Raw genomic sequence first — 15,545 nt, 5'->3', positions numbered from 1 at the left:
GTGCTCATGTGTCAGCTCCTGTGCTCTGTGCTTTTCATGTAGTATCATCTTTTTTGTTCTCCCCGACCACCTTGTGATGTAGGTCTCTTTCACAGAGGAGAAAATTGAGGCTCAGAGAGTTTGTAATATGAGATCACACAGCTGGCACAGCTGGATTGTGAGTATTATATATATATATATAGATATATATGTTTTTTTTTACACAAAATGTTGGGGACGCTGTGCTCCCAATTAGGCAGAGCTGCAGGGCATGCCCCCCATACCCCAGTGGTGTGCCCCCTGCCTCTACGGCCAGGTGGCTGATTCTAACCTAAATCCCTCCCTGCAGCTTCTCCTTCCATTCTGGGTCCTGGGTGCCTAGGCCTGAGCCTGGAGGGGATGTCCTTTGAAGTGAGGGACATGAGGGCCACAGGAGTGAGGTGAACCTAAATCCTGGGAGGCTGTTAGCAGCTACACCATTTGGGGCACGTATCTCACAGGACTTAGTGAGGGCTGCTTAGGGAACCCAGAAGAGGTGCCGGGCAATGATTCGACTCGACTCCTGGGACAGCGGCCCCTCCACTCCCCTCAGCCTTCTCTTCTTCATGGGGCAAATCTGACAGCACGACCTGGGTTGCAGCTGCCTCACCTCAGGGAGCACGCACACACTTCAGCTTAGCTGGAGGGAATGCCTCCTGGAGGAGCAAGTCTGGAAAGCCAGAGACAGGCCAAGGCATTCCAGGGATGAGGTAGGCCCACGTGGAGGCAGAGGGTCTGGCAGAGGCCCAGCAGGGGAAGAGCTCAGAGGGGTGCTGGCTGGGAAGGCTGCACCTCTGGTCTTTGCGGTCCCTTGCAGCAGAGGAGGCTGGGATAGGACTCTGGTGCTGAAAACCTCTCTAGGCCTTCAGTATTCTCCAGGTTTTCAGTTGTCTGTACTCAGGTTTCAGTACTGAGTACCCTCCACGTTTTCAGTGCTCTGGGGTTGCCTGCCAAAGTTTGGTTCCATAATGTCAAAACCGGAATGGACTTTGTCCTTGCTGTGCACACAGACTGAGGCCCAGACAGGGGCCAGGCCTTGCTCAGGGTCACACAGCAGAGCTGAGATACAAATCCAGGCCTCTGATTCTCTCTTTTCTAGAAACTGCACTCAAGTTCTGCAGGGAGGGGCTGGCCTGGCCTTCTGGAGGCCCAGTCCTAGGTTCTGCTCCAAGTGGTCTTCCTGAGAGACCTTGGGCAAATCCCAGTGTCATCTAGGGGAAGGAGTTTCCCCATCTGTGAGACTCTTCCTGCCCCAGCTCTGGGCCTCACCCTTGGTGACAGCTCTTCTTCAGGCTGTTCCTCTGCCTGCCCCTACCCAGTCTCAGGCCTAGTGAGCCCGAGACCTGAGAGGGAGAAACCACAGAAGCCCTTGTTCTGGGCTCCTACTTTCCCTTGGTCATCTCCCTGTCCTGGGAGACACACCTTGGCTGGAGTGTGCTGTTCCCCAGTCCCCTCCACCAGATGTGAGCCCCTCAGTGACAGGGACAAGATCTGAGTCATTGAAGTTGTCACTGCAGACAGTCATGGCACCGTCTCCAGTGCCCAGAGCATGGCCCAGGGCAGTACGTTTGCTGGCTGTACAAAGCGATTGAATAGAGGTGGTCCTGGCCCTTCAGATGTTCTTTGGAGGGATCCTGGCGGCCCCAACTGTGGACCCATCTGTGAGATCAGACATACCATGTCTGGGGACAGGCTGTTTTCTCTCTCTGGATGCACATCCACTAGTCAAACAATATTTTCAGCTTATCTGTACGTTATCTTATTTGATCCTCCTGGATCTTAGAAGTTTGTATTGTTTTCTCATTCCCACTTTACGGATGAGAAAAGCAAGGCCCAGAAAAGTGAAGGGACGAGCCTAAGGTGACAGCTAATCGAGGTGGCTCAGAGACATGACAGGACTTTTGACCAGGCTCTTCCCCTGCCCCTCACAGGAGCATGTGGGTGACGAGGACGCTTAGGTGTTTAGCACACAGTATGGAAGCGGTGTGAACCCATTTGTGGGTTCATTTCTGTTATGTTTCAGGATAGCATCCCAGGAAAACATTCCAGACCAGAGCTCTCTGAAACAGACATGGCAGAAGTACTACGTTTGTTTTCTTGGCAAGTGGAACCAGGGGAAAATGGTCCAGGAACAAGATGCTCTTTGGCATTCACAGGGTTCTTGGCAGATCAAGCAGTAAAAGCAAACACGGGGAGTCTGGGAGGAAACTTAACACTGGTTGTGTCAAGTTGTAGGACTTTGGGACAAATTAACAATTCTCTCCCTTCTAAACAAAAATTTCTGTAACCTGGTTGTATCTTTGTCATGAAAAACAGCTTCATAATGAGCAAAATAAATGCAGACATTCAGAGCAGCCAGATTTTGTGATAAGGCCACTCAGAGCAAGTTGGGCAGTAACTGGCCTGGCAACCAAAAGGTGCGCCTGGGCTCCTTGGGCAGCAAGTCACGGTGCAGCCGGGGTGTGATCACAGCCTAGAGGAGGAAGGTTTACTTTGTCTCAGGGGAGAGTCCAGTGGCTTGAATTTTTGATTTCTGGCCATCCCAAGAAGTCTGTGTGTTAGGAAGTCTGTTCTCAAATGTTGTGTCCTTTTTGTGTGATGTTCTCACTCTGCTTCTAGAAACTGAACTTATCTAGAACATAGGAGTTGGATAAGCCCTTGGAAATCATCTCATTCTAGTCCTTTTAAAGCTGGGGATGTAGCAGCCTGGAGGAAAGTTGCCTGAAGCGGTGGCAGGGCTCAGGCCAGATGACCTCTGCCCCGTGTCTCTGTCTGGCTGGTGATGTGCGCTGGGGCGGGGTGGGTCAGAGAGCAAAGGGATCCAGAGGATGTGCTGTGACTCTGCCTTGATTGCATTATAGTTAGTTCCTGTGATGAAGGAGGCCAACATTTAGCTATGACACTGGGGTGGGGTAATTAGCTTAACTTTGTCCCCTGGTCACAGACGAAGCCTCCGACGCCAACAGCAGCCTCAGATGTGAGCAGCCTTCATCAGCAGGGGATGGCGAAGACGGAAATGATATTTAACGTGCACCAACAGCCTTCCCATGTTGATGGTCGAGCACTTTCACACCCACTCCTTCCCTTGGGCCTCATGACAACCCTGTTACTTGAGGCTGGAAGAGTAGCAAGGACCCCAGTTCGGTAGGGGGAGGATGCTGAAGGGGGGAGAGGTGATGGCGAAGAATGTCTGTGGTGACCACCCCATGCTGCACACTTTATATGTCTTTTTTGGATCCACAGCATTATTCTCAGGTTTCCAATGAGGACACTGAGGCTCAATCCCCCCAGCTGTCAAGTGGGAGCCAGGACTGAACTCAGATCTTCTGACTCCAAAGTCCATGTTGTCATCTCCTATGCTCTTGGCAGGAGTGTCAATGGATACAATCATTTTGGAGGCCAATTTGGCAAAATCTAACAATTAAATATACACATACATTTTTGACTCTCAATTACATGTTTAGGAATTTACCCAATATTTTTACTGGAACAAATTTATAAAGAATCATGTACAAAGATGTTGATCTCAACTTTCTAATGGCAAATGGATGGATACAATCTAAACATCCATCACTACAGGAATCTTTAAATTATGATATATCCAAACAATGGAATACAATGCAGCTTTCAAACAGAATGACACAAACCTAGTACGTAATCCCACTTATATAAAAATGCAATCACATGAGTTTTATGCACACAAAATGTCTGAAGAATACATATCGCACGTGCTCAGCTCTGCAAAGGGGAGCACTCTGGGGTCCCTCCCCAAACAGGCTGAGCCCTGGTCCTCAGTGTGGCTGGCTGGCAGCCAGAGGGACTCAGCCTTTAACTGGGGAATCCTCTATGCCCCTCTGGGACCAGTAAAATCTCCTTTGCTTGATTCATTCCTCTTCAGGGTGGAGGTTTAGGAGAGGGCAGAGGAGTCCAGGATGCCCACTTCCTGGACGCCAGTGGTTATGTCCTCTGAGGGGGACTTCAGTGACCCTCCTCTCGCTCCTCCAGCTGTAGAACTGGAGCTCCCGCCTCAGCTGCCTCAGTACGCTGTCCGCCCTTCCCTTCCAGCACATGTCACACAGTCCTATCCTCATGTGTGTACCTGTCTTTTTTTCCCACTGGGAAAGAACTTTGAAAGCAAAGACCACAACTTACTGATTTCTATCTCTGGCATCCAGGATATGACACCTGCAGGTGGGTAGCGTGAGGGCCTGTTTGTCCCCTAGAAGGATTAACTGACCTCCCCCGCTCTGTATCTGTTGTATGGTTTAAAGGAGGGCCTAGGGCTCTTTGTAAGAAGCATTGTCTATTTAGAAAAGTTTACCCAAATCTTTTTATAAGGAAACTTAGAAACTTAATTCCATTGTTTTATTATTCAACATTTTATACATAATAAATACAAACTTTGTACAGCCACTGTAAAGAAAGCACATTTGCACACAGGCGTTCCCTCCGAGGCGCCCTGTGCACTTTGACGCTGGGTTACATATCCTGGAGGGAAGGGTTCTTTTTAAAAAGGAGGCATATTTTTACAACTTTGTTTTTTTAAAATAAAATTAGCAGCTCTTCCAAAAAATATTTTAAAATATAACAAAAGATTTCAAATAACTCTCTGAGAATGTGAAAACCCAGATTCAAGGACAATTTGGCTAGCTAAAGAGAGAATACAAGACTGGGTGGCAAGAACTGCCTGATTTAAGCACTCCGAAGATTTTTAAAGTGCTCTGAAGATTTTTAACATGTCAGCAAACTTTAAAATCTTAAAAAACCACCCTTTTCTTTTTTAAACTTAAGAATAAGTTTGATAAACACAAAAAGACCTCAAATAGATCAACAGGTTAAGAAACACAAAAAACAAAAACAAAAAAACCCAAATCACGGAGAAGATTCATCAGTGGGTATTGTCACTGAAGTGATCAAATGACAAACTAAAAATTTCTTCAGCTATGACCTTACTTTTGGTCAAAAATCCCATGGGGACATTTGGCGAGCATTTCAAGTTTTAAAAGATTCTTAGGAGGGATGGAGTTTTCAAAGCATAATACAACATTTAGATTAAATTCTGCAAATTTGATTTCTTAAAAAAATAAGCAACTGGCGAATATCCCTTAGTAGTGCACTCCCTGTCTTCCAGAGGCAGTGGAGAACTGACAGGGGCCGACCCTGGGACATCTGCTCTGTGGGCTTGCTAGCCTGCAGAGAAAGCTACTCCTGGCTCTCCCTGTGATGTGGAGAACTTGTCTTTTCCTTGTCAATTTGTACTTGTGCAGAGCATGCAATCCTTTAGTCCTTTTTTGTAGGAAGCTGGTTTCCTCCATGAGCTGCAGGCTCTTCTTCCCAAAGAAACGTCAGGTCGTTGGGACCCGGGAAGCTGCATTTTCCGCAGGGAGTAGCCGCTGGTCTGGATCAGCCATAACCTGCCTGTCTGGGCCAGTGCACTGGCTTGGGAATAAAGTAACGCTAGGGGCCTCCCTAGTAGAGAAGCACAACAAGGCAAGTATGTGCCCCCAATTTATCTAGAATTCAGATTCTAAGGATACTGGTCAGAAGAGTATATGCTGCAAAAATTAGGATGAAAAATACCCAAATACAAAAAGAATATTAAATCGGCTCACTTCAGACCTGGAAGCTCCATTTCTGCTTTAGCCGCAGCCTCCTTTCTATTAGTCTATGTGATGGACAAGATTTGGCTACTAGTTCAGCCCCTCCATATTAGCCCACTAATACTAAATGAATGGCATAAATATTAATACAAAAGACACTGTGATTGTTTTAAACCTGTTAGTTGTGGAAGAGATGTGCATTAATGCAACTGGCGCTAAACTCAGGGCAGTCCACTTTTTTCCAATAAAGTTTCACTTTCTCAGTCTGGGGACTAACTGGGGAGGAGCCAGCCTCTCCTGAAATCCCTCCTTCTGCTTCCTTAGGTAGCCAACATGATCTGATTAAACTCAATCAGACAAGCAAAAGCCACCTGAAGAAAGATGAGAATCTTTGCCACATCCTTGTGGCCACAGTAATATACTGTACGAGTGCACATGATCAGTATCTCTGTGACTGTGCCCTGAACGAGGCCTGGTCTTGAGTCTCATATAAAAATGGGCCACTGTTAGGCATGAGGGCCGTCCCCCTCTCTGCTTCTAGGGCCCACTAGGATTTGTGCTATGGTAGGAGAGATGACATAGAAAATGACAAGAAAAAAAGGCACAAAATATTCAAAATGTGGGAAGAGTCCACCAGGCCACCCAGTCACATATAATCCTTGTTTTGCTCTGTTCGAGAGTCATCATCATGCAAAGGTGCCTAAACAACAAGACTGGCCAAACTCCCAGCCTGGCCTTGATTGTAGCAGTAATGGACGGGCAAACCCATCATCACACCAGTGTGATTTCCACATCCTCGATCTTCTCTGCTGGCCTGCGGTGGTTCTGCGTGGGCGGAGGGGGAGCTGCCCGGACCTGAGCAGGGAACAATTACGTGGATTGTCAATCAGCTTCCTAATTCCGTTTCTGAAGTATCCAAACCCCAACCAGTCATTTATCCAAGGACATCACACCCCAGGGGCCTCAGAAATGCTCTAAGCACGTGCTTTCAACCTAATTTTCACTATGTCCCACACTGAGAAGGAGTTATTGTTCTCGATGAAATGTGAAACCCACAAATCAGGTTCTTGCCTAGGCTGAAAGCCACATGAGCCACTGTAGCCCTAAAAGCCTCATTCAAAGCAAAGGCCTGGAGCTGGAAGCAAGAGAGAGCAATGCTTGGAGAACTGAAAACCTGCCAGCATGTCTTGGAAGAAGAGTTGTAAGAGATGACTAGAGGGGTTAGCTGGAGTTTAGCCATGAAGGGCCTCATTAAGCCGTGTTAAGAAATCTGAGCTATTTTCTGTAGGCAAAGAGGAGTCTTTGTGGATTTTAAACAGCAGTATCAGATGTGTGAAAAGGTGACTCAGGTAACAGTTTGGAGAACAGAGGGGAGGTGGGCAAGAGTACAGGTGAGAAGACGATTTGGGAGCCTCCTGCAGTCATCTCGGTAGAGCTGGTGTGAGCCTGCAGCAGGACACCGGCACTGGGGGTTAGAGAAGTGGAAAGACTGACAGCTGTCTCCGAGGTAAACCTGGCAGGATCTGGTGATGACTATCTGTGGGACCAAGGCCAGGGAGGTATAAAGAGTGATGCGAGAGCACTGGTAGGATGGGGGTTCCATTCACCAAAAGAGGCACTATGGGAGAAGAAGCATGTCTGGAAAGAGAGAATTAACTCATTTTTGCTGAGTTTTGGGGGTTTAGTACATACAGATTGAGACGTCCACAAGTCTGAAGCTCAGGAAAGAGATCAGATTGGCAGTTATACATCTGGGAGTTGTCAGTAAATTAATGGTTATCAAAGCCATGGGAATAGATGAGATGACACAGGGAGAGTAAGTTCAATGACTTCAAGAGAAGCAGCCCATGGACAGAACCCTGAGAAGCAGCAGCAGAGACAGAGAAAGGCAGAGAAGCCTGCAAAGGTCAATGAAAAGGAAGGGCTGGGGAAGCGGGAAGCATAAAGCAAACCGGAAAGGTAGGACAAATTGGCCAACTTTTCTCCACTCCCACTCTTACCCACCGGTCCTCGCTACCGTCCCCTCGTGCTTAGACCACTGCTCCAGCCTCCTAGTGGCTCCCCAAGTCCATTCTGCCACCTTCCATTCATTCTCCACTTAGCTGCCATAGCAGTTTTTTAAAAATGCAAAACCGGTCATATCACTGTCCTGCTTACAACCTTCCTATCTATCACATTTAGGATAAAGAACCAAGTCCTTGACAAAGCACTCAACGCACATCTGCTGAATGAACATGGCCAAAGGAAGTGGGTTGTCCAAGTAACTGTATCAAACGCTGGTAAGGGGTCAAGGAAATCAAGTTGCAAAGTATGCACTGATCAGCATGCAAAAGTCATGACCTTGCGAGAGCTGTTACACAAAGAAAGAGCAGAGTGAGGGGTGAGTAGAGGTGATTATTTCTAACCAAACCTCAAAAGGGCATGAAGTGTATCTTATTATTTCATCTGTGTCCCCCAAAGGGGCAAATATAGGCCTGGAAAATAGGTTCTCAATAAATGCTTGCTGAAAAGAAAGGTGCTTCTGTTTCACAATTAGACCACTCTGATGCTCACAAAGCGTGTTATAATTTAAATACACGTTCATAGCTCTCATCTTGGGGTCTCACATGGCTCAGTGAGAAAAGTGCCAGTGTAGACTAAACCTCTTGAGACGTGGGTTTTTTTTTTTTCGTGAGGAAGATTGGCCCTGAGCTAACATCTGCCAATCTTCCTCTTTTTGCTGAGGAAGACTGGCCCTGGGCTAACATCCATGCCCATCTTCCTCCACTTTATATGGGACGCCGCCACAGCATGGCTTGACAAGTGGTGCGTCAGTGCGCGCCCGGGATCCGAACTGGTGAACCCTGGGCCACTGCAGCGGAGCACGCACACTTAACCACTTGTGCCACCGGGCTGGCCCTGAGACGTGTTCTTTTTTTTTTTGGTGAGGAAGATTAGCCCTGAGCTAACATCTGTTGCCAATCCTCCTCTTTTTGCTGAGGAAGATTGGCCCTGGGCTAACATCCGTGCCCATCTTCCTCCATTTTATATGTGGGATGCCGCCTCAGCATGGCTTGATAAGCGGTGCATAGGTCTGCACCTGGGATCTGAACCTGTGAACCCCGGGCCGCTGAAGTGGAGTGTGCGAACTTAACAGCTGCACCACTGGGCCAGCCCCTATAGCCTCCTTTTCAAGAGCTCTTTTTATCTTCCCAAACCCACCTCACCCTCGCGTGGTGGAATCAGTAACAACACAGGGGCCATGGGGAAACATGAATTTCTAACTTTCGATTTGGAAGAACTAGGCATTCTATGAGCCTGCCAGATAGGAGACTTACAGGTCGCAGTTTGCCATGTGAGGTCTCAGGAGTATGCCTTGGTGCCTGTGAGAATCCTGGTGATTCAGCATGGAGGCTGTTTTCTAAGGGAGGGAACCAAAGAAGCTCATTTTACTTATGTTGTTGAGCAATGAAAATGCTAACGCAGATCTGCCTGCCCTTCAGGTGAACATGTGGATTTCTGAATGAAAATGTATTCAGACAAGTGCGCAAGAGCCCCCTTACCGTTGGCTGAAGGAGAGCGGGGGAAGTACTGGGAGCTCCTCTTATCCGGGCTGGGGTAAGGGCTGCTGGGAGGCTGGTCATACAGTGGCAGTGGAGGCAGGGAGCCTGGCGGCTTGGAGGAAGGAGAGATCTGCAGCAGGGGAGAGAGGTGACAAAGTGCTCACCTCAGGAAGGAAAGACTAGCTGGCGTCTCTGATGACTCCTGACAAATTACTTTTCTTTGGAGCTAAGTTATCACTATTAACTTTTTTTGTCAGCCTCATTAGAAGCAAATGAGCCTAGAACAGCCACCTCAAACCCCAATTTTCCGCTGCATTTAACTTCTTCCTCTCACAGATCTCCTGATTATACTACTGATTTTAGTTTATCTTCAACAGTTATCAAGTCAAACCATTCTCTAGAGTTCTACTGAAAACATACTGAATTAGTTCAGTGAAGAACAAAAAAAGGTACAAGTTGTATTTTTTTTGAAGATAAAATATTGGCTGAGTTTCTGACTTCCCAGGTTTTGTAAATGTCACATTTGCTAAGTGGTCACAATACCACACAAACAAGATGGGCAGACACGTTCCTTATGGTCCTGACCTGCCAGGCCTGCTGTGACAGATCTGAATTAGAAGTCTCCTGTGAAGGCAAGTTTTGCTACGATGAGCTAAGCCTGGGGCCACATGAGTGTAATGGGGCTCTGGCAGGCCCATGAGTTCTGACAGGGACTGACAGGACTGGGACTGTGCAGGGAAGCTCTGACAGTGAGGGAGAAAGAGCAAGCTAATATTTTTACTACATAAACTAACCACAGAGACAATACAGTCCCTCTCTGGTTTCTTTCTTTCTTTCCACCAAACCATTCCTTCGTATATCACATACATTTAGCATTCCAGTTAACCTATTCAGAGAACAGGATGTGGGAGAACTGAGGTGTAATACGGCCATTAAACAAGAGCCTGACTGATGAGTCTCTGCTTTTCCAAATTCAGTTTTGCAGAAACCTGGCAACCAAGGACTGGAGTGTGAGGGTGAGGCCGAGGCTACAGCCCACTTCTGTGAAGACTCCTTGGGAGTCACTTTCTTTAAACATCTTTTAATTCGGCTTTCTCCCATCATGTACCTGAATCTCTCTCATACATGGAGTATCACCGTTTTCTGAGGCTGAAAGTTCTTCCACTAGCACCGATGGGAAAACTCCAATCAGCCCATTGAATTCCCCTTCCCAGAAGCCATCATCATCCTGGTTTTCTTTGTTCAGGATTCGGATGATTGCTCCCTCAGGAAAAGATAATTCATCATCTGTCTGGCCCTCGTAGTCATAAAGTGCTTTCACGAAACAGACTAGGTAGCAAGAGAGAGAAAAATGCAGTGAGAACATTAATAGCCAGGTTACTTTTGCAGCCATCCCTATGCTCACATGACAACTAAATGAGCATCGTACAGAATAAGAGTAAAGCTGTAATGTTTTTACTCACTGAAGACGAACTTGAGGGTTCTACCATACAGGATAAATGTGACCAAATAAAGCAAAACAGTATAGAACAGGAATAAAGTGGTGCTTTATAACCTACTGAAGGCTGACTCCTGGGTAACACAGTTTAGGCCAAATGTGACCAAATAAAGAGTGCCCTGTTTCAGTCTTTACCACTGGCATCTCCGTTGAGGCTGCCTGAGACGAGCTCGGCCTCCGTGGAATTGCTGGATGTGTGTGACCGACTGTCCAAAGCAGCCAAGGACTGCAGCATGCTCAGTAGACTGTTCGAGGTGGGAAACTGGAGGTACTTTTCTGGAACATAACCCACTTGGCCAACTTTATTTCGAGCCTGAGTAAAAGACGTGACAAAACAGGTTTGCACACACAATCTGGACAGGGCTTAAGAAGAACCAAAACAAACTCCTAAAAATGTCACAAGAAGGGGCGATATGAGCAAAGGAATATACCTTTACCCAGTCTTCCATATCTCCATCTTCAATCACTTCTAACACCTCATGCTCCTCAATGGTCAACTCATCTGGTTGAGAAGCCTGCAATGTAGGATGGTCATGGACAAAATTAAAAAGGTTAGATAAGAGCAGATGTGAGCTGATCATAACGAAAACTGGGGATCAAAATATTGAAATGATTTTGAAAAACGTATCAAACATAAAAAATTTATGTGTTGTAAAACTATCATAATGAGGTGAAGTTTTACTTTAAAAAACTAAACAAAATAAAGCCACGACAAAAACTGGAGAAACGGAATCCTCAGGAGGCAATCAGGTTCAGTGACAAAGCACTCTGCTGGAAGCACAGGACCTGGGCTCCAGCCCCAGCTTATGGATCTATTGGTAAGTTATTCAACTTCTTGATGCCTCCATTTCTGCAAAATGACAACCTTGCCATTCTCAGGAGGATAGGGGAGTCAATGTGGGATGAATAAGCACAGAACCATGACGACTGGGGAAGCACAGGCAAAGGAGAAAGCACGGAATTAGAACTGCACCAGAGGGCTATCATGGAGGTGCATGCTGTGAAAATGCAAAGAACTATGTACGTGGATTGGATGACAGCTTGAGCAGCACCTAGAATTGATCTGGAATCATTGTAAAACACTGGCCAAGAGAAGAAAGTTGTAGGAAAGGAAATGATTGAGATCGGTCAAAGTTTGGATTTATTATGCTCTAACTTAACAGCGGAGACTGGGCTGATCCACTTGGGTGCTTCTGCACAAGCCGCTAACCGTGATGGTTTTATTACTTCTAATAGCAGGAGTCCACTAACACCAGCAACTCAGATACTGCCCTTGAGACTGCAGAATCTTTTTTTTTTTTGTGAGGAAGACTGGCTTGAGCTAACACCTGGTGCCAATCTTCCTCTTTTGCTTGAGGAAGAGTGGCCCTGAGCTAACATCTGTACCCATCCTCCTTCTCTATTTTGTATGTGGGATGCCACCCCAGCATGGTTTGATGAGTGGTGTAGGTCTGCGCCTGGGATCCAAACTCGTGAACCCAGGCCGCAGAAGTGGAGTGTGTGAACTAAACCACTACAACACTGGGCCAGCCCCAAGACTGCAGAATCTGAGAGCAAACTCTCAGGGGCTCCACAGACAGATCAGAGACTGAGACATGTGGCTTTGTTTTCTAAAGAGATTTACCTGTCACATGTACCAGGGAGGGGCCTGCTGGCATCCTCAGGCTCTCTAGTGAACAGTCTTAAAAGCTTTCCTCAAGTCCCAAGATCAGTTAAAACTATCATCTAAGACCATATAGTTTTTCAAATCTCACAGTCTCAAAGTGTAAAATATCTCCAAGTTACACGAGCAAAAATAAGGCAAGAAAATGGGTCACTTTCCTAAGACTTATTTTTAATTTCATACGCATTATAACATTTCATCAAACCCAGATTCTAGACGTTGCCATAGCTGCTTGAGAAGGAAAAATAGTATTGGAAATGGCTGACAAATCACAGAAATACTCCAGGACCAGAATTTTAAGTAAATTACCTCTGATTTCAAAATATGAGAAAACAAAAAGCTCACTGACTCTTGATGGCTTTTCCAATGGAATTTCTTTGCTAATCTGAAACTACACCATGTCTTGAATATACCAGCAAAAGGCACCTATATAACAAAGATGTTTTTCCTAATTCCATCGCAAGACTTAAAAAGTATCAATGCAACCAGACTTCAATGTGTGTGAGAGCAAAGCAGGAGGGATAAAAACACCTTTAAATATATTGCTGCCCTCGTAAAAAAGTCATAGGGGGCCATGCAAGTTGTCCCACATCATTATATAAGCAGACACTAGCTGGATCATACCATCCCCAAGCAGTCACCAATTCTTCCACTTGACAAGATCAAGTCCTTTGCATGGCACTCAAGACCCAACAGAGTTTAGCCCCATGGTCTCTTGATGCTTTGGCCCCAGCACACTATTCCAAATTCTCTCAACACACCATGCTCTTCCTTGCCTCTGTGCCTTTACCAGGCTGTTCCTTCTTTTCAGCAGGCCCTGCTTCCTCCTTCCCATCAGGTGAATGGATTTAGATTATTATGGGTTCAAGTCCAGCTTCAGTCTGTTTCTATGGGCAAGTGACCATAAGACCTCTCCGAGCCTCAGTTTTCTTTTTTATTCCTATTAGAATGTAAGCTCCATGAGGGCAGAGATTTTTGTCTGTGTTGATCAATGTTATATCCTCAAGCCTAGAAAAGAGCACAGCACAGTACATGGAAGGTGCTCAAATAATATTTGTTGAATTAATGGTTGGTTGATAATATCTTCCTTATAGGGTTATTAAAGAGATTACTCTATATATATCCCCCCAAATGTACAGGGTATATATATGTGGTACTAGGCACACAGTAATTCATAAATGGTAGCTATCATTATTACTTATGATTTGAGGCCCAGCTCATATGTTTTCCCAGACCACCCACAGTGAGCTGGTTGCTTCATCCTTCTGTTCTTTCAAGGCTTTGTGCATCCCTCTAACACTGACTACCATGGCACCTAGTTAGTTGTTTGCCCTTGTGGGCTTCCTGCTAGAATGACTTACTTAAGGCAGGGAATGTAATTCTTCTCACCCCAACCAACGACAGCAAGTGGTCAGTAAATGGTTATTAAACAAACACGTGGTCTCACACTGCCTCCTGAAGTCCTAATACCCAGTGACAGCCAGAACTCCACAAGCAGCCATGCCCTCCATTCCCACCACTCTCTCCAAATTTCCTGTTTTCTTTGAAAACAATATGCTTTTTCCTGATTATAAAAGTACATGTCCATTGTAGAAAAGCTGGAAAATATGCGTAATTGAGATCTTAAGGTATATACAATTTGGTATCTTACTTTTTTGACATAACATAGCATTTCTTCTTACATAAAAAACTCTCACTAATGTAATTTTCAATTATCTTCATCATATTATATGCTATGGTTCCATTATATGAATGGTTAATTTATTTAACTATTCCCTTATTGGACTGCCAACGCTGAGCTATTATAAAGTCGTGTTATGATGAAAGAACACTGTTTCCAAAATGTTTTTCTATTATTGTTGGTCATTTCATTAGGACAAATGCTAGAAGGGTCAAAAGTTATGAGCATTTTTAAGGCTTTTGAATCTCATCCTTAAATACAGCTTTTCTTTGTTCTCACCAGATTAATCTGGGCCTTCTTTCCTGGTCTGGACTAGAGGAATCACTATTAGGCTTACAAGTCAGTCTCCTCCTATTTTTTTTGTGTGTGTGTGTGTGTGTGTGTGTGTGTGAGGAAAATCAGCCCTGAGCTAACATCCATGCTAATCCTTCTCTTTTTTTGCTGAGGAAGACCGGCTCTGAGCTAACATCTATTGCTAATCCTTCTCCTTTTTTTCCCCCAAAGCCCCAGTAGATAGTTGTCCGTCATAGTTGCACATCCTTCTAGTTGCTGTATGTGGGACGCGGCCTCAGCAAGGCTGGAGAAGCGGTGTGTCGGTGCGCGCCCGGGATCCGAACCCAGGCCGCCAGTAGCAGAGCGCGCGCACTTAACCGCTAAGCCACGGGGCCGGCCCAGTCTCCTTCTATTCTAATCTATCCTCTAGAGTATCTATACCAACACCAGGGTTAGGTTAAAAGCCTAATCTGATTTTAAGACATCAATGGCTGCTCCTAGCCAGGATAAAAGCCAAACTTCAGTCCGGTCTACAAGGCTCTTTACAATCTGACAGCAAACATCTTTACTTCCAGCTGCTCTATTTCCCACACTTGATGCTCACGTGCCACTGACTTTAACATTTCCTGAACACCCCATTATCTCATCAAACCATGTCTCTGTATCTGATGCTCTCTTTGCTTAGAAGGCTCTTTCCCTTCCCTCTCTTCTCACTGTATCTCGAAAGATCTTATTCATGACCTAATTTAATACTTTTTTTGTGTGTGTGAGGAAGATCAGCCCTAAGCTAACATCCAATGCCAATCCTTCTCTTTTTGCTGAGGAAGACTGGCCCTGGGCTAACATCTGTGCCCATCTTCCTCTACTTTATATGGGATGCTGCCACAGCATGGCTTGACAGGCAGTGTGTCCATCCATGCCCAGGATCTGAACCTGTGAGCCCTGAGCCGCCACAGTGGAGCGTGTGCTCTTAACTGCTACGCCACCGGGCTAGCCCCCTTCATGACCTAATTTAAATGCCACCTCATCTGTAAAGCTTCTCCCAACCCTCACAGGAAGAATTAGTAGTTTTACCTCTACTATGTTTTCTAGTCATTCAGTCACACATATTCCATTGTTGAGTTTAATATTTACTCCCTCGAGCCTATCCCTTCCTTGGGGGCAGGGATTGTGTCACCTTCATTCTTGCACCCTCAAAACTTATCACATATTGGGCACTCAATAAATGTGTTTAATGATTAACAGATTAAATAGATTTTTATAGTCTGGT

General features: G+C 45.7%; 2 protein-coding genes across 3 annotated transcripts in view; one reads left to right on the top strand and one right to left on the bottom strand.

Moving 5' to 3' along the window:
* Positions 1 to 15,545, top strand: part of ATG16L2 (autophagy related 16 like 2) — a 33,814-nt gene that overhangs the window by 15,928 nt on the left and 2,341 nt on the right. The window contains exons 16-17 of one of the 2 annotated variants that reach the window (XR_009220802.1): positions 7,800 to 7,998; positions 9,101 to 9,215. Coding sequence is in view for 1 of the 2 variants with exons in the window: in XM_058545656.1 (XP_058401639.1) it covers positions 7,800 to 7,995 (196 nt within the window). In the remaining variant the exon portion in view is untranslated. Of the gene's footprint in view, positions 1 to 7,799; positions 8,011 to 9,100; positions 9,216 to 15,545 lie in introns of those variants that run through there. The other variant, XM_058545656.1, reaches the window with a different exon arrangement.
* Positions 4,370 to 15,545, bottom strand: part of FCHSD2 (FCH and double SH3 domains 2) — a 254,614-nt gene continuing 243,438 nt past the window's right edge. Inside the window, exons 15-20 of the mRNA XM_058545654.1 lie at positions 11,090 to 11,173; positions 10,794 to 10,971; positions 10,269 to 10,489; positions 9,161 to 9,290; positions 8,936 to 9,018; positions 4,370 to 6,473 (exon numbers count right to left, since the gene is read on the bottom strand). Coding sequence (XP_058401637.1) covers positions 6,390 to 6,473; positions 8,936 to 9,018; positions 9,161 to 9,290; positions 10,269 to 10,489; positions 10,794 to 10,971; positions 11,090 to 11,173 — 780 coding nt within the window. The 3' untranslated portion in view covers positions 4,370 to 6,389. The remainder of the gene's footprint in view (positions 6,474 to 8,935; positions 9,019 to 9,160; positions 9,291 to 10,268; positions 10,490 to 10,793; positions 10,972 to 11,089; positions 11,174 to 15,545) is intronic.

The sequence above is a fragment of the Diceros bicornis genome, chromosome 7 (genome assembly GCF_020826845.1).
Source record: "Diceros bicornis minor isolate mBicDic1 chromosome 7, mDicBic1.mat.cur, whole genome shotgun sequence".
Taxonomy (NCBI): Eukaryota; Metazoa; Chordata; class Mammalia; order Perissodactyla; family Rhinocerotidae; genus Diceros; species Diceros bicornis.
This window is presented reverse-complemented; position numbering and strand designations above follow the sequence as displayed.